The 26,554-nt window shown below is 39.1% G+C and overlaps 1 protein-coding gene across 3 annotated transcripts in view; it reads left to right on the plus strand.

The window, feature by feature from the left end:
• ADK (adenosine kinase) overlaps positions 1 to 26,554 on the plus strand; it is a 598,204-nt gene that overhangs the window by 391,572 nt on the left and 180,078 nt on the right. For all 3 annotated transcript variants that reach the window (XM_008269935.5, XM_008269936.5, XM_089313495.1), the window contains one exon: positions 17,608 to 17,778. In XM_008269935.5, the coding sequence (XP_008268157.1) occupies positions 17,608 to 17,778 (171 nt within the window). The remainder of the gene's footprint in view (positions 1 to 17,607; positions 17,779 to 26,554) is intronic.

Below are 26,554 nucleotides of genomic sequence, written 5' to 3' on the forward strand. Positions count from 1 at the left end.
AATATTTTTTGCTGCAGAATACTGTTTTATGAGCAATAACTTCAAAGCTCACTATATAAACCAAATCATGGAAGAACTGCTCTGGTCAGGCCGGTACCATAGTTATACGGAAACTAAGTTTGTCTTTTTTAAAAAATAGATTTTAGAGGCCGGCACCATGGCTCATTTGGTTAATCCTCTGCCTGCGGCGCCAGCATCCCATATGAGCACCGAGTTCTAGTCCCGGTTGCTCCTCTCCCAGTCCAGCTCTCTGCTGTGGCCCAGAAAGGCAGTGGAGGATGACCCAAGTCCTTGGGCCCCTGCACCCACATGGGAGACCAGGAAGAAATACTTGGCTTCTGGCTTCGGATCGGTGCAACGCCAGCCGTTGTGGCCGTTTGGGGAGTGAACCAATGCAAGGAAGACCTTTCTCTCTGTCTCTCTCTCTCACTGTCTAACTCTATCTGTCAAATAAAGAAAGAAAAAATAAAAAGTACATTTTATTTATTGGCAAGGAAAGGGGGGCGGGAGGGATGGAGGAGAGAGAGAGAGAGAGAGAGAAAAGAGAGAAGGAATTTATCTTATATTCACTGATTCATTCCCCAAATGCCTGCAATAGCTAAGACTGGACCAGGCCAAAGCCAGGAGCCAGGAACTCTGCCTTATTCTCTCTCTTGGGTTGGGAGAACTCAACTACTTGAGCCTTTACTTGCTCCCTTCCTGGGATAACATTAGGAAAAAACTGAATTGGCAAAAGAGCAGCTGGGACTCAAACCAGGCACTCCAATATGGGATGTGGGCATTCCAGACAGCATTTTACCCCAACAGCACCACAACACCCTCCACTGTAAGGAAACGAAGTCTCATTTTTGATTGAGATAAAATTAGAGTTGCCTTTTTCAACAAAGAAGTACAACCTGCACTATACTACTTTTCCCTCTACTACAACCAAATTTTATATTTTATAGTGGCCTTCTTTTTGCCATGTTCATGAGATTTTGAATTTTTTGTAATGTCTCAAGGATAATGAGTGGACATTTCCATATTTTTAATCAGTGGTTAAAAATTTGTGGGAAGGTCTTGTGAAAACACAGATTGCTGTACATAACCCATAGGAGTTTCTGGTTCAGCAGGTTTGGGTGGGACCAATAAGTTGGAATTTTTGCACATCTCGAGGTGACTCTGGAATTTGATTTGAGAACTATCCTAATCAGTATTAAAACTGCATTGAGGGCCGGCGCCGTGGCTCAATAGGCTAATCCTCCACCTTGCGGCGCCGGCACACCGGGTTCTAGTCCCGGTCGGGGCGCCAGATTCTGTCCTGGTTGCCCCTCTTCCAGGCCAGCTCTCTGCTATGGCCAGGGAGTGCAGTGGAGGATGGCCCAGGTGCTTGGGCCCTGCACCCCATGGGAGACCAGGAAAAGCACCTGGCTCCTGGCTCCTGCCATCGGATCAGCGCGGTGCGCCGGCTGCAGCGGCGGCCATTGGAGGGTGAACCAACGGCAAAGGAAGACCTTTCTCTCTCTGTCTCTCTCTCTCACTGTCCACTCTGCCTGTCAAAAATAAAAAATAAAAATAAAAAAAAAAACTGCATTGAGACACTTAACTTAAAAATTGTATCAAATCACATAACTTAGCAATATTCAGGAGATAATTAATGTCTAAGTAACACTATGATATCTGAAAAATATTTAATTGACAAAAAGCTCCTAGTATCATTAGATAAAATAAATTCTTAAAAAGCGGAAGTGTTTCCTGTGTGACATCAAGGCCTGTCTTTACCATCTTTGACTTTTTGTACTACAGTTGTGAATGGATGCATGCTAATCCAGCAGTAATCAGGATTTGTTTCAGCAATAAAGAAATTATTTCTAAAAGCAGTCTTTTCCTTTTGAGAAGCTGGCAGCACCTAAGAAGAAAATGTCAGGGTCAATAGAAGTGCATTCACTGACAGTTTAGCTCTTTCTTGTGTTACAGAAAGTGATTTGAAATTTGGCTTTTATCAAAAACAGAAACCCAGGCCACTTAGAATGATAAAACAATAGCTTTCAGCTTAGTCATTTTCCATTTACAAAGTGATAGTTTCATAAAATAAGCAAAGCAAACTTCAGAAAGCCAAAACAATTACCTAGAGAAATGGTTGCATTATGGTCATTTTTGAACTCAGATTTAAAACAACTAAGTCTAATAGTAACTGGAGAGAAACTGCTTGTTTGTATTCATTTATTAGGTAAGACTAAAGATAACTTCACAATAAAATGTGGCCAGAAAGTACAGTCATCTCCGTGTAGTTACTTCAAAATTTCTTGTAGCTGCTTTAGGATCACTTGTGTTCTCTGTTATCCTGTTTCAAAGCCTGACCCATGTATTTTTTGTTTGTTTATGACATATAGAATTTTTATGATTTTAAATTTTCCACTAAAGCCAAAATTAATTAATTATAACAGAAGTTATAACTAGTTTTATTTCTAGCTCACTGTGATTTGTCAATTTCTGGGTAAAAGATACTCCCTCTTCAGAATCCCTTCAAATTTTTTTAATGTGCACCCATGATGTGTACATGGTTTTGTGTTATGTATTGCTTCTGAAAATATTGTGCAAAGCTAACCAATTATGGGGACAACTTACGTGTGAATAAGCAGAAAGATGGGTAAATATATCATTGTATTGCCTTATAATACAATATTACTTTTCCATAAAAAGGAATAAAGTATTGATGTATTACCATATGATTGATTCTCAAATTATGTAAATGAAAGAAGCCAGATGCAGAATGTCATGAATTGTATGATTCCATTTACATGAAATATCCAGAACAGGTAAATCCATTAGAGCAGAAAGCATATTGGTGGTTTTCAAGGTCTGGAAGGGAAGTGAGGAATGGAGACTGGGGAAGTAACTTTTTTAATGTGAAGATGATAAAATGGGGATGATGAAAATGTTTTGGAACTAGGTGATGGTTTATAACATGAATGTTATATGAACTTTATAAATAAAATTTTATGTGATTTTCACTTTGGCATTTTAAAGAAAGCAGGTAATTAAAAACACCTGACTTTTGGCCAGCTCTCTGCTGTGGCCAGGGAGTGCAGTGGAGGATGGCCCAACTACTTGGGCCCTACACCCCATGGGAGACCAGGATAAGTACCTGGCTCCTGCCATCAGATCAGCGCGGTGCGCCGGCTGCAGCGCACTGGCCACCGCGGCCATTGGAGGGTGAACCAACGGCAAAGGAAGACCTTTCTCTCTGTCTCTCTCTCTCACTGTCCACTCTGCCTGTCAAAAGAAAAAAAACTGACTTTTAATATTTTCTAATTGACAGTGACTGTCAAGGTCATTCAACATAGTCTGTTATTTACAGGTGAAGATACTGACACTCATCAAGAGTAAATAAATACACATTTGTGTCACATAGTAGTTATTGTAAAACCCAGCCAGAATGTAAATATGAATTTCTAGCCCAGTGATTTCTGTAACTAGTGTATCATTTGTTGCTTTATTATCTCTTTCTGTAATTTTTGTACTTCAGGTGAACATACTACTTCAGGTGTTGATTTTATAAAACAATAAAGACAAAGAAACAGCTTCATTTGTGCTTAGAAAAAAAAAAAAAGCCAGACTTTGAATTAGAAGAGACTTAATCTACAACAGCTCAGCAAAGGAAGCACCTTATATTTTAAATCTAATTCATATGTGCCTGTTCTTTTTTTGTTTGTTTTTGGTTTTATTTATTTGACAGGTAGAGTTATAGACAGTAAGCGAGAGAGACAGAGAGAAAGGTCTTCCTTCCATTGGTTCACTCCCCAAATGGCCACTACAGATGACGCTGTGCTGATCCGAAGCCAGGAGCCAGGTGCTTCTTCCTGGTCCCCTATGCTGATGCAGGGCCCAAGCACTTGGGCCATCCTCCACTGCCCTCTCGGGCCACAGCAGAGAGCTGGACTGGGAGAGGAGCAACTGGGACTAGAACCTGGCGCCGATATGGGATGCTGACACTGCAGGCAGAGGATTAACCAAGTGAGCCACAGCGCCGGCCCCTGTGCCTGGTTTTTGAACCCTAAACTTCTGCCATAATTTTGATTTTTTAAATTAAGGAGTTGCTTCCAAAAATTGGTTACCACATTCCACTACTTGACAATTTTTTTGGTTTTTCCAGTAGACAAGAACACTCAGAGTGTATAAAGATTATATAAATGACCCTGTCCTGCTTGTGAAAGCTGAAAGGTCTGTTTTCAGCAACGTTGTCCTCAGGCATCCAGGGACGAGTACTGAATCATATTGAGGACTGGAGATGAAGAGCCGTAGCCAAATAAAGCAAGTAGGGCTGTCAGAAAAGTGGGTGTTACACTCAAATTTAAAGGACTAGTGTTGACTTACTGCTGAGCTAAGAAAATAGTCAGATGTCTTCATTTCAGGAGAGCACATTAGGAAATGTAATTATATTATTTCTCTCTTTCTGAATTCACTTTAATTTTCAGTTTCTTTATTCTCTTTATTACTAAGAATTAGATACACTATAACGCTCTAACGTGATTTCCTATTAATATATCTCTCCAATATTCCTTTTATCTGTTACTTTTTCATTTCTACTTAGTATGTATTTCCTTCTTTTTTCTTTTAGTTCAGAGGTCACCAAAAGCTGTTTTTATGAATAAGGATTTTTTGGAACTCGCCCATGCTTATTCTTTTACATTTGTCTGTTGCTGCTTTCATGCTGCAGTGGCAGAGCTGAGTAGAGAGATCACATGGTCTGCAAATCTAAAATATTTATTGGACCTTTTACAGAAAGCATTTGCCAGCCCCTTTTGTTGATGAAGTATACAGTGAATAAATACCACCAGCAAAGAAAAGTATATAGAAAGATACAGGATTTGTGCTTAGGCTAGCTAAAAGCCTGTATGGTTAGAGTATAAATTCCGTGAATGCACATCACCAGACATAAAATAGGTAAGAAAGAGTGCTGTTAGATTTAAGGGATTTTTAATGCCATTTAAGGAACATGAACAGTATTTTTATTAAATAAGTCATTTAAAGTTTTTGTCAGGGCCGGCACTGTGGCACAGCAGGTTAAAGTCCCGGCCTACAGTGCCAGCATCCCATATGGGTGCTGGTTCAAGTGCCAGCTGCTCCACTTTCAATTCTGCTCCCTGCTAATATGCCTGGGAAAGCACCCGCGTAGGAGAACCTGAAATAAGTTCCTGGCTACTGGCTTCAGATCGGCTCAACTCCAGCCTTTGTGGCCATTTGGGGAGTGAACCAGCAGATGGAAGACACCTCTTCTCTCTCTCTCTCTCTCTCTCTCTCTCTCTCTCTCTCTCTCTCTCTTCCTCTCTCTCTCTCCCCCTACCCCTCTCTGTAACTTGTATTTCAAATAAATAATATAAATCTTTAAAAAAATGTTTTTTAACAGTGGAGTTTTTCCAAAGCAAGAAACTGTTGCAATAGTATTCACAAACTAATGAGTTATCAACTAAAGTTGTATTAATGGAAAAGGTAGCCTAGTTATGAGAGTTGCTATACAGTTACCATTGATAGGGCATTAGTGAATTTGGTGGCAAAGATATAACAATTCTTAGATTCAAACTTTATTGTGCAGAAAAATGCAAAATTATTTAGACATATTAGGAAAGTGAAGAGCTAATTTTTATGGAAGTTTTAAGTTAATGGAGGATTATGATACTACATAGGATTGGAAACAAAACTGATGACTAGGTATTAGCGTTACTAAAGTTGTTAGGTCATCCCAGCCATAGGATCCATCTTGTATAAAATTTCTTACTTCACTGTCCAGAGATGCCACCCTCACACACAGATTTATTTAAGTTATCTCATACACAGGTAATTACTTTCATTTTCTAAATGTTCGGAGCCATGCCCAAGAAAGGCTGTCACTCTCTCAAATATAAAGAGTGTGTTTCAAAGTATCTTCTCCAGATAGAGCCACAGTTGCCAAAACTGGGCACTCAGATACTCTAGGTTATGGCAGCAAACTCACAAGAGTGCTACAGGACATTTTATATCAGTTTCAGCATTAGATTTGCTGCATTCCTTCAAGATGATGTCATACTTGGGAATGATTAAAAAAACCTAATACTTTCTGAAAATCAATTCAGGACAGGAAGCAAGGGTAGCAATAGAATCTAAGGCTTGAAGACTAATGCAGTGCTCTATAAACGCACACATTCTGATAGTATTGTGGTAATTTCTGAATGAAATGAAACTCATTTTTAATTTGTATGTGACTTTTTTCAAACTGGATATTAAGTTGTAAAGGTAGTACTTAATGAAGTTGTTCAGTCTAGCAGTTAGATCTGTTAAGTCTCTGTTAAAGCAGCATGAAAAAAATGACAAAAACAGTAAAGGTTCTATGAACTGAGAAACTTCAGGTCCTCCAAACTAGAGAGAATTGTCCAGTTCTAAACTGCATGTCCTCCCTGTCCCATAGGCTTCTGAAAATGCAACAGTCTCCTCCATTTAAAATAACATTTCAGGGACACGAGAGTTTATAAAGAATCTCAATAAAAATTTCATTATTCATTATTCAGATATTTTGAAATTTTTTTAAAAGATTTATTTATTTATTTGAAAGAGTTGCACAGAGAGAGAAGGAGAGGCAGGGGGAGAGAGAGAGGTTTTCCATCCGCTGGTTCAATCCCCAAAATAGCCAAAACAGCCGGAGCTATGTGGATCCGAAGCCAGGAGCCAGGAGCTTCTTCCAGGTCTCCCACGTGGATTCAGGGGCCCAAGCGCTTGGGCCATCTTGTACTGCTTTCCCAGGCCATAGCAGAGAGCTGGATTGGAAGTGGAGCAGCCAGGACGAACCGGCGTCCATATGGGATTATGGGATACCGGTGCTGCAGGTGGCAGCTTTACCTGCTACGCCTCAGCGCCGGGCCCTATATTTTGAAATTTTCTGTGCTTTGTTCTTTGTGCTATACCAACCCCCCCACACACAAAAAATGTAATCCTTAAGATTACAAAAAGTAAGGGTGGTAAGACAAATGCAGGTTACATATATTAAGAGAAATACCCTCAGTTATTTATTTCATAATATTACATGTTATAGAGATTCAAAGAATGAATCAGCAGTAATGGGTCCCTGACACCTTCATGGGAGATCAGAATTGAGTTCCTGGTTCCTGCTTACAGCCTGGCCAAGCAGTAGCTGTTGTGGACATTTGGAGAGTGAAACAGTGAATGGGAGATGTCTGTCTGCCTTATGGATCAGTTGAAAAATAGTTAAAAAAAAAAAAAAAGAATGAGTAAATCTTTTGGTGGAAATGAAGAAAGGCTTTGAGGGCTGGAAGTAAGATTTTATATAGGCCTTGACAGAGTGGTAAAATTCTAGCAGGTACAGGTACTGCATATTTCAGATAGAAGGAACAAAATAAAGACTTGAAAGATTTATTTTGGGAAAAGCAAAAGTCATTCTGTATGATTGAAGCAAGGACATATGTTGTGGAGTAATAGAGGTTACAGCTGGTTTACTATGTGAGTTGGAGTACTATTGTGGTGAGCTTTGAATGCTGGGGTGTGAGGCATTTGGATTTAATTTACTAGGAAAAGAAGAGTGATTAGGGTGATTAATCTGTCAGCAGGATATAGGATGATTAAATCAAGGAGAAAGGAGGTAGGGGAAGCTTTTGAAAGAGAATGATGGATTTTGTTTTATGTATTTGTATTTCAAAGGAAATATCCAACTGTAGATGGAAGTTAAAGAGAGTATACTTTTGTTCAGTGTTGTTCCTAACAGCTGTAACTTAGAACTTGCCATTCCTGTAGGAGGAGGAAGGCTTTCTAATGTTCTTGATATTTCTATGGTAACAGTATTAATGAAATACAACACTTATGGAATGTATACTGCATGTCAGGCTCTGTATTAAGCATTCCTTTAATTTTGACAACTACTTTAAAAGATTTCTTTATTCTCATTTTATAGATGAGAATAATAAGGCCTGGGAAGCTATTGCCCAAAGTCACATAGTTGAAGTAGACAGATTAGCAAAATTGTTGAAAATAAGTGTACTAGCTTGTTTAAACTGCAGAGAATTGAGTTAATCCTTCTCCTCAGATCTTATCAGGCTGTCATCATTCGATTTAGGCACAACTCCTCTGATTTTATTTTTCCTATTTTTCCTGATCCCTAATCCATTTCCCTTCCTGACCATAAGTATGCTAGTGTGCTGTTAGATGTGTGTCTTTGTGTTCATATGTATCCTTGAAAATTATATGGTGGTGTTATTGATGTGTGCAAATCAAATGTGTTTACATTGTACATGATATAGAAAAGTATGAACTTTGTATCTTGGCCTCGTTGATGTATATATTTCTACCTCTTGCTTTTAATCTCTACATAATAATATACCTTCACCACATTCTCCTTGTCTTTTACCTTAGAAGTAGACTTCTAGGATGCTTTAGGTTTCCTTTTCCTTGCAGCAAAACTTTGATAATAGTCATCCTCTGGGTCCCCCCAAACTCCATATTCTTTCCACTATTCCATTGTGCCTTTCTGTCCATGCTTTTTTTTTTTTTTTTTTTTTTTGAGGGAGTTATATGGAAAAGAAGAAAACTGACTTCATTCATGGTATACTTAACGCTGTAGGTATTTTAATCTTTAAAAAGGTTAAAACGTTATATAGAAATAGGTGATTTTATTTATGTTACCAAAAGGAACTACATAGGTGCAGTGGTGACATAAACTTTATAGCATGCACTAGTATATTTGTTCTAGCTTTCTTCTTTTAGTGACTCTTTGCTGTCACTCATGAAGTACTGCATATCATAACATTGTAATTGAAAACAATTTATACATTATCTTAATGGATGTCAAAGTCAGTATTTTCCTTCCAGCAGGTAGAAGCTATGCTTTGTCATAATTCATATTTGATCTTCCTGTTGCCAAACAACAATGCGAATTGGTTGGAGGAGGCATTGCTGTAGAATCCCCAACCTGGGTCCACTCACCCAGCGTGTAGAAAATCAGTCATTGACATCAGGGTGGTGGAAGAAAGTAGATGTTTATTGCAAAGCACAAAGCAAGGAGCCAGGCAGCTGTTGCTTAATGCCTGGACTTTCCTAGGTGTTAGGGGTGAAGGTTCTTAAGATTGAAACTGGGGCTGAGAGGTGGGTGAGCAGCTCATGTCCAGGTTCCTGGTTGGGCAGTAATACTCATGATATTCCTTTGGTCAATGATGCCATGCCCTCAGGGAATTTATGGTGGTCAAGTGGGCTCCAGTTGTCCTGGGGGTTACATGAAGGTGGCAGCCACAGTCTGCCCGGAACTGGAATTCCCCTACACAAATCACCCCAGGACAACACTGGCCATCAAAGTTCTTATCTATTGGAGAAGCAAATAACTCCTTGACTCTGATGACTAGAGCCTTGCAGAGCCAGGATGTCATTCCCTCAAGTCAGTGAATTCCTTTTGACAAAGGGCAGGCAAGGACAAGGGGGATGGACAAGAGGCTGGGTCCTGCTTTTACATTATATAAGGGTTTGGTTTCACTCCCAGTACTAAAAGGGAATATTTTTTACACTCTGGGAGGTTCACCAAACATGTAGAACCCGTTAACAGGAAGAAAACATGCTGTTATGATTGTTGTATTAGTTGTTTTTGATTTTTCATTTAATGCATCCTCTCTACCCTCTCCTCTGATCTTGTTTCTCTGGCACCTTAGTCATGGCATGGGAAACAGGCTAATTATCTTCTTTAAAGAGAACAGACAACAGTGGGACATCTTAAGACGAAAGCATCTGGTGCTCTTAGCCCTTTCCTGGTTAGCACTAGTCTAGGCTTGGTGGAACTTTCTGATTGTCCAAGAATTTTTCTTTTATCACACAGCATTCTTAAATTTTCCACTATAAATAGTGTTTATCCTTACAGGAGTTAGAACTCTCATATTTAATTTGTTCCTTTTTGAGCCTTCTGTCTACTCAAAGAAGTTATGTGGGCGGTATCAGTCGTTGATCTGTCCTTACTCTTGTTTGTTGAACTAAGCGTCTCACCATTTACAAACATCTCCTGCTTGGGCAGACTTACCTCAAGTAAACAAAATGCTTTTAAACAATTTTTATCACAATAATATAACCATATCTCCAAATTTTGAAAAATAAGGAAAATATTGGAATTATCTACAGTTTTTCTATCCAAATTTAACCATTTTTACTTTCGATATATTCCATTAGTTTTTTTTTACTATTGATATAATGTATGTTATTCCACTGTGTTTGCATTGTTTATATGTCTCATTGAATGTTCATATATGAAAAACATTTTCTACTTTAGTACTTAATTTTTGTCATCATCAGTTGTAATGTGCTTAAAATTGTCTCTAGAGCGGCACTTTTCAGTAGAAGCGCAACACAAGCCATATATATAATTAAAAATTTTCTAGTCCCCATAAAAGAAGTAAGAAGAAGCAGGTTAACACTATTTTTAAATCTATCCCAATATATTGGAATGCTTTTATTTCAGTGTGCAAAAATTATATGTTGTATATGAAACATTCTTTTTTCCATATTGTTTTTGAAATGTACCTTTTCTATTTATAGCATAGTCTATTCAGTCACTAAACTTTTTATTAAATTTTTTTTTGTTTTTATTTATTTGAAAGTCCAAAAGAGAGATCTTCTATCCACTAGTTCACTCCCCAAATGCTCCCAACATCCAGGACAGGGCCAGTCTGAAGCCAGGAGTCTGAAACTCAGTCTGGGTCTCTCACTTGGGTGGCAGAGACACTCTTACCTGGGCCATGACCTGCTGTCTTCCAGAGTGCACATTAGGAGGAGGCTGGAATGGGAAGCTGAGCCAGAACTCAACCCCAGGCACTCTGATACGGGACTCACATGTCCCAAATGATCTCTTAATCGCAGCCCTGAATGTGCACTCCTAGCCACTGAACTTTGAGTAGTCAAAATGAAATGTAAATGTTTTATTGAAAACAACAAAATTTAGGCAAAAAAATATTTAAATTACTTCCATGTTAAAATTTATATTATTGAAATTTAATAAAAAATTAATTTCCACAGTTGTACAAGCCATATTACATATGCTTCTCCTCTATATAACTTCATTTAAATTCAGATTTAAAGTTTATGTTATTTGTTGCACCAGTCACATTTTAAGTGATCAGTAGGTAACTTCACAGTATATATGTCAATTCTTACCTATTTATTCCTCTTATTAAATGTTTCCAGGCTTCAGTGAAATAAATAGCATGCTGATATTTTCATGAATGTTTCCCATGTTTTGGATTATTTCCTTAAAGTAGACTCTCCGAAGTGTAATTATTGGCCTATAGTTTTTTCTTTATGGTTCCTCATGTGTATTTGCAGGTTACTTCCTGAGGAACTCTGCATTGTCTTCAGCAGTATTAGTGTGCTCTTTTCACCAACCCTTCTCCATCTTCAAGTATTATTGTGTTATTTCTTTCATTGCTAGAGAAGAATATTTATCTTAGAGAAGAATATTTAAGTTATTTAAAGACTAAAAAATTAACCCTTTGTTACAGTTTCCCTATTTTTCCAATGCTTTCTTTCCCCTTGTTGGGTTTGGAAGAGAGCCAACTGAAGGTTTTAATTTTTCTGTAGCAGTAATATTTGCTATCTGGCTTGAAAGTCATTGCCAATCCAGAAATTTGATTTTTACTTCTTTTATTATAGATTTCTAATATATTTTCCTTTAAGAAGGAAGCTTTAATCAAATGAATTTATGCAGTTATGTAATTATGAGAAGAGAAACTAAATTACAAGTTCTTAAACATTCAAATCCATTGCCTACTTCTTTTTTTTTAAGATTTATTTATTTGAAAGTCAGAGTTACACAGAGAGACAAGGAAAAGCAGAGAGAGAGAGAGAGAGAGAGAGAGAAAGGAGGGAGAGAGGCCTTCCATCTGCTGGTTCACTCCCCAATAGGCCGCAACAGCCATTCTGGGCTGATCCAGAGCCAGGAGCCAGGAGCTTCTTCTGGGTCTCCCACGTGGATTCAGGGGCCCAAAGACTTGGGCCATTTTGTGCTGCTTTCCCAGGCCATAGCAGAGAGCAGGATTGGAAGTGGATCAGCTGGGACTAGAACCAGCGCCCACCACAGCGCTGGCCCTAATTGCTTACTTCTTATTTATAAATGAGCTTCAAGGGGAACTTCTCTACTATCACCACACTTTCATGTATATGGATAGTTAGATTTGGGGTAGATTAACTCACATAGGTTAAAATCTACTGGTCTGAATATTTGAAAATAATTCTATTTCTGCCCTCTTATATTCTGGTCTGACAGTTTTTCTAAAAGTGGAAGTCTTTTTTACTCTTTTATATCTTTATGTATCCACAATGAGAGTTAAATTCATGAGTTTATAGCTTTATTCCCTTTTGAATCCGTATAGACTTAGAATTTCAGGAATTTAAACCAATTTCAAGAATTTAAACCCCTGAAAATTATCACACATTCACGTGCATCAATTCTTCAGAGAATTGTTAATGAAAATAAAAAGTTTGTTCTTAGATAAGAACAATTAAAAAGAACTCCCAAATCATTACCATGAATTAAGATAGACACTGATGAATAGCAAAAGGAGTGATTTCTTTCTTTTTTCTTTTAATGTATTAAATGATGTTTGTGTCTAGACTACCCTGTGCTTAAACTACCCTGAGGAATCCTTAAAGGGCTTGAGATTTCTGACCATTAAGTCCTTCTCCACCAGAATGGCTCTTTGGCTCAACAGTCTTTCCCTATCCCTGCTACTTGTTCTGTTTTGCTTCCTACTGTAGTGAGTAAAAAGTCCCACTTCACTTTCTGTTCTCATCTGTATTATCTAGCCTGCAAGTATTAGAATCTACTTTGTTTTAGATTTCTTACTAGGACAAGGACTAACAGAGTTAACTGTTGTGTCGACTAAAACTCCTAATTAGAAAAGTCCAGGATTTTGTTGGTTACATATTTTTCTCAATTACAATTAAAGGAACTGTTCGCTTTTTTTTTTTTTTTTTTTTTTGCAAACCTAAAACTCATGAAAAAAATTATTTTTTGTAATTGCACTGTTTTTGTTTTTGGTGATACTGTAGTATGGAACATGTGGTCTACCAAAGGTTATAAATCTAGGAAGAAAAATTATGGTTGGCATACATTTTAACAGTCTTTACAATCTAGCAGAGCACAAATCCCAAATTGTTTAAATAGTAAATATTTACTTAAGAAAAACAAGAGAACATTTAAAAATAGAGTTAATTTAAGTTGTGAATTTGACTCATTTAAAAGTTGACTTTTTTGGGATATCCTTTATAAAACTGGCAAAATCGACATGTACTGGCAACATCACAATACTCTCGTGTTATATTTTAAAGTGAAACACATACAACATACATACATTTGGATGGAGGCCAAATTTAGACCCAGGGGCATACTGCTCTGTACGTTAAATTACTATCAGATGTATTTTAGCACAGATCAAATTTTCAGTCTGAAGTTGGTGAGAAGCCTAATTATTTGACCAGGTTACTATTTATGTAGACCATTCTATGGCTGTCTGTGGTTAATCCACAGCTGGCAGAATGCTAACTTTGGAAGGTTTTTATTTCATGCTGGAACAGTTTGGAGAGAAATAGGGGGGAAAAGCTTTAAACTCTTCTCATTAAATGAAAAGCAAGTACATACATATTACTATGGAGACAAGATGCTATATAAACTGTTCATTTTAATTCTCCAAGTGACAGAAATAGCAAAAAAACAGCTTGGATGCTCATAGTATGCAAGTGACATGGTTATTTGGTTAAAGAAAAAAGGTGAAAACGTTTTTCAAAAGTAACACTTAAGACCTGCTTACCTTTTAGAACAGTTGAATATCAGTGGGTTGTAATTATCACAGGAAAGCATAATTTTATTAGAATTTCATTAGTAATACTGATAGTACACAATTGAGGGGAGAATTAATAATTTTCCTTATCCATTGCAAGATTCATGGCTGATCACTATAACAAAGATAGATTAACAAGAGAAAAACCTAACAAATTTATTTAACAAAGTTTTATGATAAGGGAGTCTCAGAAATAAAAGACTCAAAGACTCAGGGGAAAATGAATATTTTTATGTTTATCCGATGAAAAAAAATGAACAGCTATGGAGAAACATGATTGAATGAAAAGGATATGATCTAATGGTAATAAACTAGGTTGGGGGGGTTGGATTCTTCTTAGCCTCCAGGTGTACAGCAGGACTCCTCTGAAATACTTACCTTATAGCCTGCTTCAGACTTAGGTGGGTTAAATAATTCTGTTAGGCCCAACTTTCTTTTTTTTTTTTTTAAAGATTTATTTTCTTTATTTGAAAGAGTTACAGAGAGAGGTAGAGACAGAGAGAGAGGGAGGTCTTCCATCTGCTGGTTCACTCCCCAATTGGCCGCAACGGCCGGAGCTGCACCAATCCAAAGCCAGGAGCCAGGAGCTTCTTCTGGGTCTCCCACATGGGTGCAGGGGCCCAAGGACTAGGGCCATCTTCTACTGCTATCCCAGGCCATAACAGAGAGCTGGATCGTAAGAGGAGCAGCCAGGACTAGAACCAGCACCCATATGGGATGCTGATGCTTCAGGCTAAGGCTTTAACCTGCTGCGCCACAGCGCTGGCCCCCCAACTTTCACACAGAAAGGCAAAAGATCCGAGTGACCTTACTTCAGCAGTTTTCCCAATTGCCAAAGTGCCATATTTGGGATATCTTAATCTGAGCCCTGATACAATTGTAACAAAATTCTCTTTCAATATTTAAGAATATGTAACAGTAGTAAATCCCCCTTTCAAATATGGATCCTGATACACATAACCCGTGCACAGACTTAAAGTTTGCATGACGAAACTGGTCAGTCCCTTAGTTGAAGTGAATAGTTCAGTAGCATTTTGGTAACTTTGAAGAAGTTTCTTTCATGTTTTCTAGATTATTCACTGAATTTATTAGCTGGGTCTTCTCCCCTTCCACTTTGCAGTACCATCACTTCCTCTGGTTCTTTGATTTAATTATCCTCCCTCCCTTGGTTCTTCATATTTCTATTTCTTCCCAAGATCTTTCTCTCTGAAAAAGCTAAAATGTTCAAACTTCCCCTGTCCTTAAAAACAGCTCTTTTGTTCCATCAATAAAAAGCCTTTCTGCCCTTTTCTTTACCTATTACCTTTTGACATGTTAATAAAACTTTTTATTATATTACTAGATTATTTTCTCATTAGTTAAAAATTCTAATTCAGAACCTTTCTGAAAGAAGTTATTTGAATCCAGGCTCCATTCCATAGAAACTGTGGGGACATTTCTTAACTTCTGTCTTGTTTGTTTTATTTATGAAATAAGACTAATAATGATGGTATATACTGCGTAAGTTTGAGGTAAGGGGGAAAAAGCTAATAATACTGTATGTGTGTATACATATTCACATTCAGATTATTATCATTCACTGATAAAGGTCCCAAAATACTTTAGAACACTACCCTTACTTTCACACCTTTCCTTCTCCAGTAGCTGCTTGTTTTTACCTTCATGGTAAGTGCTTCCTCCTAATCATCAAATCCTGTACCTTTCCCTCAGTCCTGTGTTTCTCTGCCACTCAACAACATGGAGCACTTGAAGCCCCTTCTTGAAGTTACTCTGGGTGGAGTTCTCTTTCATCATCACTTATACTGTCTCTTCTCTCCTTTTTCCTCTCCTCTGTCCTTTTTTTTTTTTATTGTTTTCCATTCTATGTTGTGTCCTCTGCTCGTCCTGTGTTCTCTTCCTTGATAATTACAACCTGAATAATTATAACCCCTCTTTTACCTCAACTCCTAACATAATCTTCCTTGTGAGTCACTCGGCACCTCAACTGCAGGGTGACCACAGCTAAATACTCTCTCTTTATCATCTAAACCATATAGTATTCTAGATTTTTCAGTTTCTATTAATGGTAGAACCAAATTTAAAAATCCCTTTCATCTTTGGACTCTTCTCCTTTGCCTTGTACATTTTATTTTTTAAAAGATTGATTGATTGATTTGAAAGGCAAAGTTATAGAGAGGCAGAGGCAGAAAGAAAAAGAGAGAGAGGTCTTCCATCCGCTGGTTCACTCCCCAAGTGGCTGCAATGGCTAGAGCTGGGCAGATCAGAAGCCAGGAGCCAGGAGCCAGGAGCTTCTTCCCTGTCTCCCATGTGAGTGCACTTGGTCCATCTTCTGCTTTCCCGGCCATAGCAGAGAGCTGGATCAGAAGTGGAACAGCTGGGACTCGAACCAGTGCCCATGTGGGATGCTGGCACTGCAGGCAGTGGCTTTACCTGCTATGCCACAGCGCCAGCCCTACCTTATACACTTTAAACAATCATCAGATTCTGTATGTAGTCATCCTTCTATGGCTTCCTTGTACACAGCCAAATGCAGACTTTTATTAACTTTTGCTAGATTATTAATATCTAGGTTAAGTTTTCTTTATATTTTCTTTTTTTTTTTTTTTTTTTTGGACAGGCAGAGTGGACAGTGAGAGAGAGAGACAGAGAGAAAGGTCTTCCTTTTGCCATTGGTTCACCCTCCAATAGCTGCCGCGGCCGGCACGCTGTGGCCGGCGCACCGCGCTGATCTGATGGCAGGAGCCAGGTACTTATCCTGGTCTCCCATGGGGTGCAGGGCCCAAGCACTTGGGCCATCCTCCACTGCACTCCCTGGCCATAGCAGAGAGCTGTCCTGGAAGAGGGGCAACCGGGACAGAATCCGGTGCCCCGACCGGGACTAGAACCTGGTGTGCCGGTGCCGCAAGGCGGAGGATTAGCCTAGTGAGCCGCGGCGCCGGCCTCTTTATATTTTCTTTAAGCTTGTTACTCATTTCTTTCAAGGAAAACTTCACTGCCCGTAATCCATCCTCACTCTCTCCCATATTACTTGCCAAATAGACTCCTAACCTGCCACCCAAGGTCCTTTGCGTTCTTAGCTGGTCTTTCATGTTCATCTTTATATTATTGCCATTTGTGTATTCCTTTACACACTTGTCTGTGATCTATACCAACTTATGTATCTGTATCTCTTTATATTTCAAATAGAAAGTATGAATACATTTTCATAATACTTTTATTGTTATTAAAGACATAAGTAAATAGCATTGTAAAGTATAGCTTTTTGACATGTTAATAAAACTTTTTATTATATTACTAGATTATTTTCTCATTAGTTAAAAATTCTAATTCAGAACCTTCAAAAATTCCATTTCAGGTGTTTCTTAGGTAATCAGAAGCTATCATGTTAATTAAACAGATTATTTTAGTCCCTTATAAGAATCCAGACTGTTCATAAAGTGCTAGAAGGATCCAATCTGCCTTCATTACTGTTTCTCTAATTTATATGTAATTGCTACCTTGACTGAAATCTTTCCAATATATTTTTCTTTTGTAGATTCTCAGGCTTCTTTCAGTTTCGAGCATATAATGAAATAAGCACTGTTTATTCTCTGAAGTAATGGCATTTAGTGTTCATGTGACAAATGTTTCTCCCAGTCGAATACTGCTGTTTTTGCCTTGTGTTCTATAATGATATTTTATGTGGACTTTTTTATTTTGTATCGGTTTATTATTCTCACTTAGAGTAACTATGTGGGGATGGCATTCTTAATTTTCCTTCCTTTTTTTCTTTAACCAGGGCTTTTTTCTTACCGTATCACCGGAGTCAGTATTAAAAGTGGCTCAACATGCTTCTGAAAACAACAGGATTTTCACTTTAAATCTGTCTGCACCATTTATTAGCCAGTTCTATAAGGAATCACTGATGAAAGTTATGCCGTATGTTGACATCCTTTTCGGAAATGAGACGGTAAGTTACCTTTTCTATAGTAAAACAAAATTACCTGGCTTGTTGTTTGTTTCTGATCCGTGTATGTGTTTAGAAATATATAAATAAGGGGCCAGCACTGTGGCACAGCGCGTTAACCCCAAGCCTGAAGCGCCAGCATCCCATTTGGGCGCTGGGTTCGAGACCCGGCTGCTCCACTCCCAGTCCAGCTCTCTGGTATGGCCTGGGAAAGCAGTAGAAAACGGCCCAAGTCCTTGGGCCCCTGCACCCACGTCGGAGACCTGGAAGAAGCTCCTAGCTCCTGGCTTCGGATCCACGCAGCTCTGGCAGTTGTGGCCAATTGGGGAGTGAACCATCAAATGGAAGACCTTTCTCCCTCCCTCCCTCCCTCTCCTACTCTCTCTCTCTCTCTCTGTTTCTCTCTCTGCCTCTCCTCTCTCTGGGTAACTCTGCCTTTCAAATAAATAAATAAATCTTTCAAAAAATATATAAATAAAAGGGGCTGGCACTGTGGTATAGTGGGTTGAGCCACTGCCTGCGATGCCGGCACCCTATATGGGTGCCAGTTTCATTCCTGGCTGTTCCACTTCCGATTCAGCTCCCTGACAATGCGCCTAGGTAAGCAATAGAAGAGGACCCAAGTCTTTGGACAGGGCCCTGTACCCATGTGGGAGACCAAGAAGCTCCTGACCCCGAGCTTCAGATCAGCTCAGCTCTGACAGTTGCAGCCATTTGGGGAGTGAATCAGTGGATGGAAGACCTCTCTCTATAACTCTATCTTTCGAATAAATAAATCTTTTTCAAAATCTATAAAAAGCAGAAGAAAGTAGGAGGCCTTCAGTGTATCCTCAAGTGATCTTAACCACTGAACTTTTCTGACTTGCAAGAGTTTTACATGTGAAATTAAGATAGTGTCTTAAATCTTCCCAGAAGTGAGTTCTGATTCTAATTTTATGGTTCTAAAATAGATTGAGTGTATTGATTGATTTTATATCTAAATAACATAACTGTTCTGTCTCCCTAGAATAACATAAAAATTGATCTAGAAATAATTCTGAGATCATGTGGGTAAAGATTTGTAGAAATAATGTCACAGTGTCAGTAACTGCAAATGCAGTCACCTCTGGAAGGAAATGCTATATCCTTGACAATTAACACAATGACATAATGGCAAGGAATAGTGGTAAAAGCTTTGAATTGCTTTTGTGTATAGCTCCAGGAAGTCTCATTTGACTAAAATCTACCTTTTAGATTTTCCCTATTAAGTTCTATTTTCTAAAAGGTAAAGGAAGTAACTAGAAAAAAATGCTTCTCTAGCCCTGAATAACTTTATAGAATTGATTATCAGATAGCAGTTTGAGAATCATTGGGAGAAACTGACACCTGCTTACAGTGTGCTTTGTGTAGTCAGGAAAAATCAGACTGGTAGCACTTAAATGTGTGCTCTAGACTTTAAGAAGGCAAATTTTATAACTTCACAAGATAATGATGATTTTCAAGGTATGAGACTTTTGAAATAAAGATGGCTTGAGAGGACTGAATACCACCAAAAATACATTTGGACATTATAGTCACCATTGATGTTAATTAGGAAGAGAATGGGGAAGGGGAGAAGCTTTTTTGAAAAATCATTGCAGAGCATACAGAACACTCTAACAATAATCAGTATTTGTAAAAGATGTAAGAGGGGCCTGCTTTGTGGTGCAGCACATTAAGCCACTGCTTGGGACACCAGCTTCCCATATGGGTTCATGTCCCAGTTTCTCCACTTCAGATCCAGCTCCCTGGTAATGGCCTGGGAGAGCAGTGAAACATGTCCCAAGTGCTTGGGCCCCTGCCACCCACATGGGAGATCTGGAAGAAGCTCCTGGCTCCTGGCTTCAGCGTGGCCCAGCTCCAGGCACTGCAGCCATTTAAGGGCTGATCCAGCAGATGAAAGCTCTCTTTCTCTCTCTACCTCTTCCTCCCTCTCTGTGACTCTGTCTTTCAAATAAAAATAAATAAATATTTAATTAAAAAAACGTAAAACAGAGAAAGAGGGATTAAAACCATATATGACACTCAGTAATGATGCTAAAAGTTTGTTAGAGAATTAGATCAAAAAAGAATAGGCCCAAAATGATTTAGGTTTATAGAAAATGTTGATGACATAAAAATGGTCTTCACTTAAAAAAATTCAAAGCACAAATAACAAATGAAACAACAGATAAGTTGAACATCACTGGGGCCAGTGCTGTGGTGTAGTAGCCTCCAACTGTGGTGCCAGCATCCCATATGGGTGCTGGTTTGTGTCCTGTCTGCTCCTCTTCCAATCCAGCTCTCTGACTTCTGGCTTTGGATCAGCCCAGCTCTGGCCATTGCTGCCATTTGGGGAGTGAGCCGGCAGATGGAGGATCTTTCTCCCTGTCTCTCCCTCTCTCTGTCTGTAACTCTGCCACAAATGAACAAACAAACAAAAGTTTAAAGATTTATTTTATTTATTTGAAAGGTGGAGTTAGAGAGAAAGAGTGAGAGAGACACACAGAGAGAGATCTTCCATCTGCTCATTCACTCTCCAAATGCCTGCAACAGTCAGAGCTGTGCTGGGCCAAAGCCAGGAACCAAGAGCTTCATCCAGGTCTCCCACATGGGTGCAAGAGCCCAAGGACTTGGGCCATCTTCCACTGTTCTTCCAAGCACATTAGCAGGGAGCGAGATAAGAAGTGGAGCAGGGTCCAGCGCCGTGGCGTAACAGGGGAAGCCACTGCCTGCAGTGCTGGCATCCCATATGGGCATCAGTTCTAGTCCTGGCTGTTGCACTTCCAATCCCACTCTCTGCAATGGCCTGGGAAAGCAGTACAAAATGGCCCAAGTCCTTGGGCCTCTGTACCCATGTGGGAGACCCAGAAGAAGCTCCTGGTTTATGGCTTCAGATTGGTGCATCTCCGGCTGTTGTGGCCAACTGGGGAGTGAACCAGTGGATGGAAGACCTCTCTCTCTGTCTCTCTCTGCTTCTCCTCTCCCTGTGTAACTCTGACTTCAAATAAATAAATAAATCTTTTTAAAAAAAAAAAACTTTTATCTATCAAAGAGTACTATCAATGGGAGATAATATTTACAAATCATATATGTTATAAGGGGTTAATATGCAAATACACAACTCAATGACAACTCACCAACAAGAAAACTAGCATCCAAAATCAAAAATGGGCAAAAGATTTAAAGGAACATTTCTCTAAAAAAAGTCATATAAATACCAATAAACATATGAAAAACTGTTTAACATCTCTATTCAATTAGCAAAATGCAAATTAAACTAAAATTAGACACTGCCTCACTCCCATTAGGAAGACTATTGTAAAAAATAAATGAGGCCGGAGCCGCGGCTCACTAGGCTAATCCTCCGCCTTGCAGCGCCAGCACACCGGGTTCTAGTCCCAGTCGGGGCGCCGGATTCTGTCCTGGTTGCCCCTCTTCCAGGCCAGCTCTCTGCTGTGGCCTGGGAGTGCAGTGGAGGATGGCCCAAGTACTTGGGCCCTGCACCCCATGGGAGACCAGGAGAAGCACCTGGCTCCTGCCATCGGATCAGCGCGGTGCGCCAGCCACAGCATGCCGGCCACAGCGCGCCGGCGCGCCGGCCATTGGAGAGTGAACCAATGGCAAAAGGAAGACCTTTCTCTCTGTCTCTCTCTCTCACTGTCCACTATGCCTGTCAAAAATAAGTAAAAATAAAAAATAAATAAAAATTAATGAAAGATCAGGTATTGATGAGAAGGTAGAAAATTGGAACCCTTTTGTATAGATGGTGGGAATGTAAAATGATGCTGCTACCAGAAGACATTCCACACTTGTACATATAATGAAATATTCTTGAGCCCTCAGAAATGAAATTCTAACGCATGCTATAAAATGAATTAATCTTGAAAATATTATGTTAAGTAAAATAAACCAGATACATCAGACAACTGTTGGATTTTCCTTTAAGAATCCCCCTTTATATGACGTACCTAGAATAAGTTAAGTCATAAAAACAGAGAGTAAATTAATGGTTACCAAGGGCCAGGGTGAAGGTAGGAGAAAAATGGGGTATTTTTTTTAATCAGTACAGTTTCTGTTGGGAAGATGAAAAAATTCTAGAGATGGGCAGTGGTAGCAGTTGTACAACATTGTGAATGTATATAATGCTGCTGAATTGAATACTAAAATTACTCAAATGGTACATTTTCTTATATGTATGTTTACTACAATTTATTTTAAAGGGCTTAATCCACAAACCAGTAAACTTAAAGTTTCATGAGATCTTAGCATAGGTCATGAAAGAAATTATTTTTCCCCACCCAGAAGAGGAAGTGGTAAGACTATATACTGCTACATGACTCCAAGTCAGGTCATAAGAATGTTTTTCTCTGTTGAGGTGAATACTGTTCATTTGAATTCAGCAGATACATATGTATTACCTATTAGAGCAGGCCAATAAACAGTGGATGCATAATATATTTGAGAAGATCTGTCATGCTGTGAATTAATAATGAAGATTAGCTATAGGTCAATTGGATGTATTTGGTGTTTTATTGAACTTGTCTCAAAAGGTTTGCTGAGGTAGGCATTTGGCCTAGTTGTTAAGACGCCAGTTAAGAAGCCTGCGTTTCTTCCAGAGTGTGTGGGTTCAATACCTGTCTCCAGTTCTTGACTCTGCTTCCAACTGATGCAGGAAGAGCAGTGACAGATCACCATAATTGGGTCCCTGCCACTTATGCGGAAGACCTGGCTTGAATTCCCACCTCCTGGCTTTAGCATGGCTTAGCCTAAACTGTTGAAGGCATTTAGGATGAATCAGTATATGAGACCTCTCTCTCCTTCTCTCTGGCTCTCTATCTGCCTCTCATTTGAAATTTAAAAAAAATAGAAAAAGTCTATTGATAAATTAAAATATTTCTAATGGAATTCCTCAGTACCTTGAGCTTCGCCAAGTAACCTGCCATTGATTCTGATAAAAACTCTATTTGCATATAATACAAATGCAAATATTTCAGATCCTTAATAAATGTCAAATTAAGTTGAATGTCAAAATCAGATTTTTTAAAATGCTAATGGACTGGAAATATCAATTGAGTTATGAAACTTAATAGGAATAATAAAAATGATACTGTATTTGATTATAAAAAAGCAAGTGGAGTAATATAACTTTTATCTCTTTAATTTCATACCCATTGTTCTTCTTGAATACTATGGTAATAATAAGCTATTTTTAGATCTCGAGGAAAAAGACATTTTAGTTATAAATGGGAGAAAGTGTAAAATATATTTCTCAGAACCTATATATCGAGTTGTTTTATCTTCCCCTTCCCTATTATAAACAAAAAAACTATGTTAGTATACATTTTCTTTTTAAAAAAAATTTATTTTTATTTGAAAGGCAGAGTTACAGAGAGAGAGATCTTCCATCTGCTGATTCACCCTATAAAGGTCACAATGGCCATTGCTGGACCAGGCCAAAGCTGTGAATCAGTAGCTTCATATGAATCTCCCACATGGGTGCAAGGACCCAGGTATTTGGGCCATCTTTTGCCCTTTCCTAGGTTCATTAGCTAAGAGCTGGATTGGAAATGAAGCAGCTGGGACTCGAGGCTGCAGTCACCAGCTTAACCAACAATGCCACAGCACTAGCCCTAGTAAAAAATTTCTGTAAACTAAGTGTAAACACTTAGCTACAACCAAACACACTGGCCTTTATTTTCTACCTGATGTTCAGCGTCCCTTTTTCAGAGGACTATATATTTGTAATAATGGCTTAATTGTCTCAGTATTTAAAGGAACACCTGTCTCCAAGACTGTCTTTTCATGATCAGTGATCTTTGCAAAACAAGAAAGAAATAAGGTGGACCCTATGATTGCTTCAGCTAATTACTTGGAGGGCAATGCGAAACCACAACTCAAAGAGGGTAGCCCAAATAGAGCCTGTTATCTCTTTGAATAAAAGAGATGGAGCTAGAAGTTCAGAGAATATGAGACAGCTAGTCCTTTCAAGTCAAGGGTACCAGAGAATAAAGAGTTGCCTAGAGAATACAAGAAATTTGCAGAGTTCCACATGCACCTCACTTGTGTATTATTCATCACGTATTTGTGAGGAAGCTAATAAAGGATAAGAACTATCTGAAGAGATGAGAGAAAATTCTTTGAGTACTCATGGAGCCTGAAGCCATTCCTGTTCCACTAGTGTTAGTGGATAACCTCTTAATTCATGGAGCTACAGAGTATCCAGAAGTGGTCCCACTTAACTCCGTGAGGTCAACATTGCTTTGATACCCGAACCAGAAAAAAGCTTTAAAAGAAAGCAAAGCTACAGACCAGTATTCCTCATAAACGTAGATACAGGGATCAGCGTTGTAGCACAGCAGGTTAAGTCACAGTCTGCAGTGCTGGCTGCTCTGCTTCCCATCTAGCTCCCTGGTAATGCACCTGGGAGAGCAGCAGAGGATGACCCAAGTACTTAGGCCCCTGCCACCCACCTAGGAGATCAGGATGGAGTTCCTGGCTCATGACTTCAGCCTGGCCCACCCTCAGCTGCTGCAGCCATTTGGGGAGTGAACCAGCAGAGGAAAGATCTCTTTCTCTGTCATTCCACTTTTCAAATAAGTAAAATAAAAACTTTTTAGAGAAAACTTCTCTTTTAAAAAAAAATACTGATACAAAAGTAATTTTAGCAAGTCATATTCAACAGTATATTTAAAAATAATTTATCATAACAAGGAGTATAGAGTTGGTTTACCTTTTTTTTTTTTTTTTTTTTTTTTTTTTTTGGACAGGCAGAGTGGACAGTGAGAGAGAGAGACAGAGAGAAAGGTCTTCCTTTGCCGTTGGTTCACCCTCCAATGGCCGCCGCGGCCGGCGCGCTGCGGCCGGTGCACCGCGCTGATCCGATGGCAGGAGCCAGGAGCCAGGTGCTTTTCCTGGTCTCCCATGGGGTGCAGGGCCCAAGCACTTGGGCCATCCTCCACTGCACTCCCTGGCCACAGCAGAGAGCTGGCCTGGAAGAGGGGCAACCGGGACAGAATCCGGAGCCCCGACCGGGACTAGAACCTGGTGTGCCGGCGCCGCTAGGCGGAGGATTAGCCTAGTGAGCCGCGGTGCCGGCGGTTTACCATTTTAAAAATTCATCAATATAAATCAAACTCAAAAAAGACAAAGATTGTGATCATCTCCATAGACACAGAAAAGCATAATACAAAGCCCAAAATTCCATTACTGGCAAAAGAAAATCCTTAAAATACTCAGTGGAAGGAAACTTTTTCAACTCTGAAAAGAACATCCATGGAAATGTACAGCTATCATTGTATTTAACGAGGAAACATTTGTGTGCCCTTAAAATGAGAACAAATCAAGTCTGTTCACTCTCCCCTTCTGTTCATCATTGTGCTGCAGATTCAGGGTTAATAAGGCATAAAAAAAATCCAGATTAGAAATGAAGAAATATAACTGTCTCTTATGAAACACAATTATCATCTTTGTAGAAAATCTGATGGAATCTTCAAAGAGCTACAAGAACTAAAAATGATTTCAATAAGACTATGGGATACAGAATAAAAAGTTAGAAACCAAGAACATTTCTATTTAACTAAGAATGGAAATTTCCAGTCCCCTCAGAAATATGACATACTCTGAAGATACGTAAGCTACATAGTACAGAAAGTCATTGAGAAAAATTAAGACCTAAATGAGAGATATTTTGTGTTCATAGATTTGAGGCTGTGTTTTTAAGATAACTGTACTCCTCAAAATGATCTGTAGATTCAACATCATCCAATCAAATTCCTGGCAGTTTTTGTTTTTTTGTAGCAGTAAACAAGCTAAATTGATTTCGAAAAGCACTGGAGTAGAAGAGCCAAACCAACTTTGATTAAAAAAAAAAAAAAAAAAAAAAAAAAAAAAAAAAAGGAGAGGGTCACCAGCGCTGTGTGTAAGATAAGCCTCCGCCTGTGGTACCAGCATGCCGTATGGGCACGAGTTCGTGTCTCAGCTGCTCCTCTTCCAATGCAACTCTTTGCTTATGGCCTGGGAAAGCAGTGGAAGATGGCCCCAAATGCCTGGGCACCGCACCCATGTGGGAGACACAGAAGAGGTTCATGGCTCTTGGCTTTGGGTCAGCCCAGCTCTAGCCGTTGTGGCCTATTGGGGAATTTACCAGCAGATGGAAGACCTTTCTCTCTTATCTCTCCCTCTCTGTGCCTGCAATTCTACCTCTCAAAAAATAAATAAATAAATAAAATCTTAAAAAAAAAAAAAAATAGAGCCAGGCATTGTGGCACAGCAGGTTAAGCTGCCTCATGGGATTCCTATTTTCTATACCAGAGTATAATTTCAAGTCCCAGCTTCTCTGCTTGTGATCCAGGTACTTGCTAATCTGCCCATTAAGCAGCAGAATATGGAAGATTCTTTCTTTCTCTCTCCCTCTCCCTCTCCCTCTCCCTCTCCCTCTCCCTCTTTCCCTTTCAAATAAATAAATCTTTTTTAAAAATCAGATGACTTGCTATGTGATTGCAAGAGTCATTGTAAAACTGCAATTGTCAAGATTATGTCAAAATAAATATGTCAAAAGTCAATGGGACAGAAGGAAGAGTCCAAAAACAGACTTAAAATTGATTTTCCAACAAACTTTCAGAAGCAGTTTTGTGAAGAAAGAATAGTCTGTTTAATAAATCATTCTGGAGCAGTTGGATTTCTGTATCCAAAACAAAGAAAACTTAAAGCCAGTCCTGGCCATTGCAGCCATTTGGGAAGTGAACCAGTGAATGGAAGATCCCTATCCCTCCCCCTCTCT

This window comes from Oryctolagus cuniculus, chromosome 15 (assembly GCF_051225735.1).
Source record: "Oryctolagus cuniculus isolate XC-2025 breed Fujian yellow rabbit chromosome 15, ASM5122573v1, whole genome shotgun sequence".
Taxonomy (NCBI): domain Eukaryota; kingdom Metazoa; phylum Chordata; class Mammalia; order Lagomorpha; family Leporidae; genus Oryctolagus; species Oryctolagus cuniculus.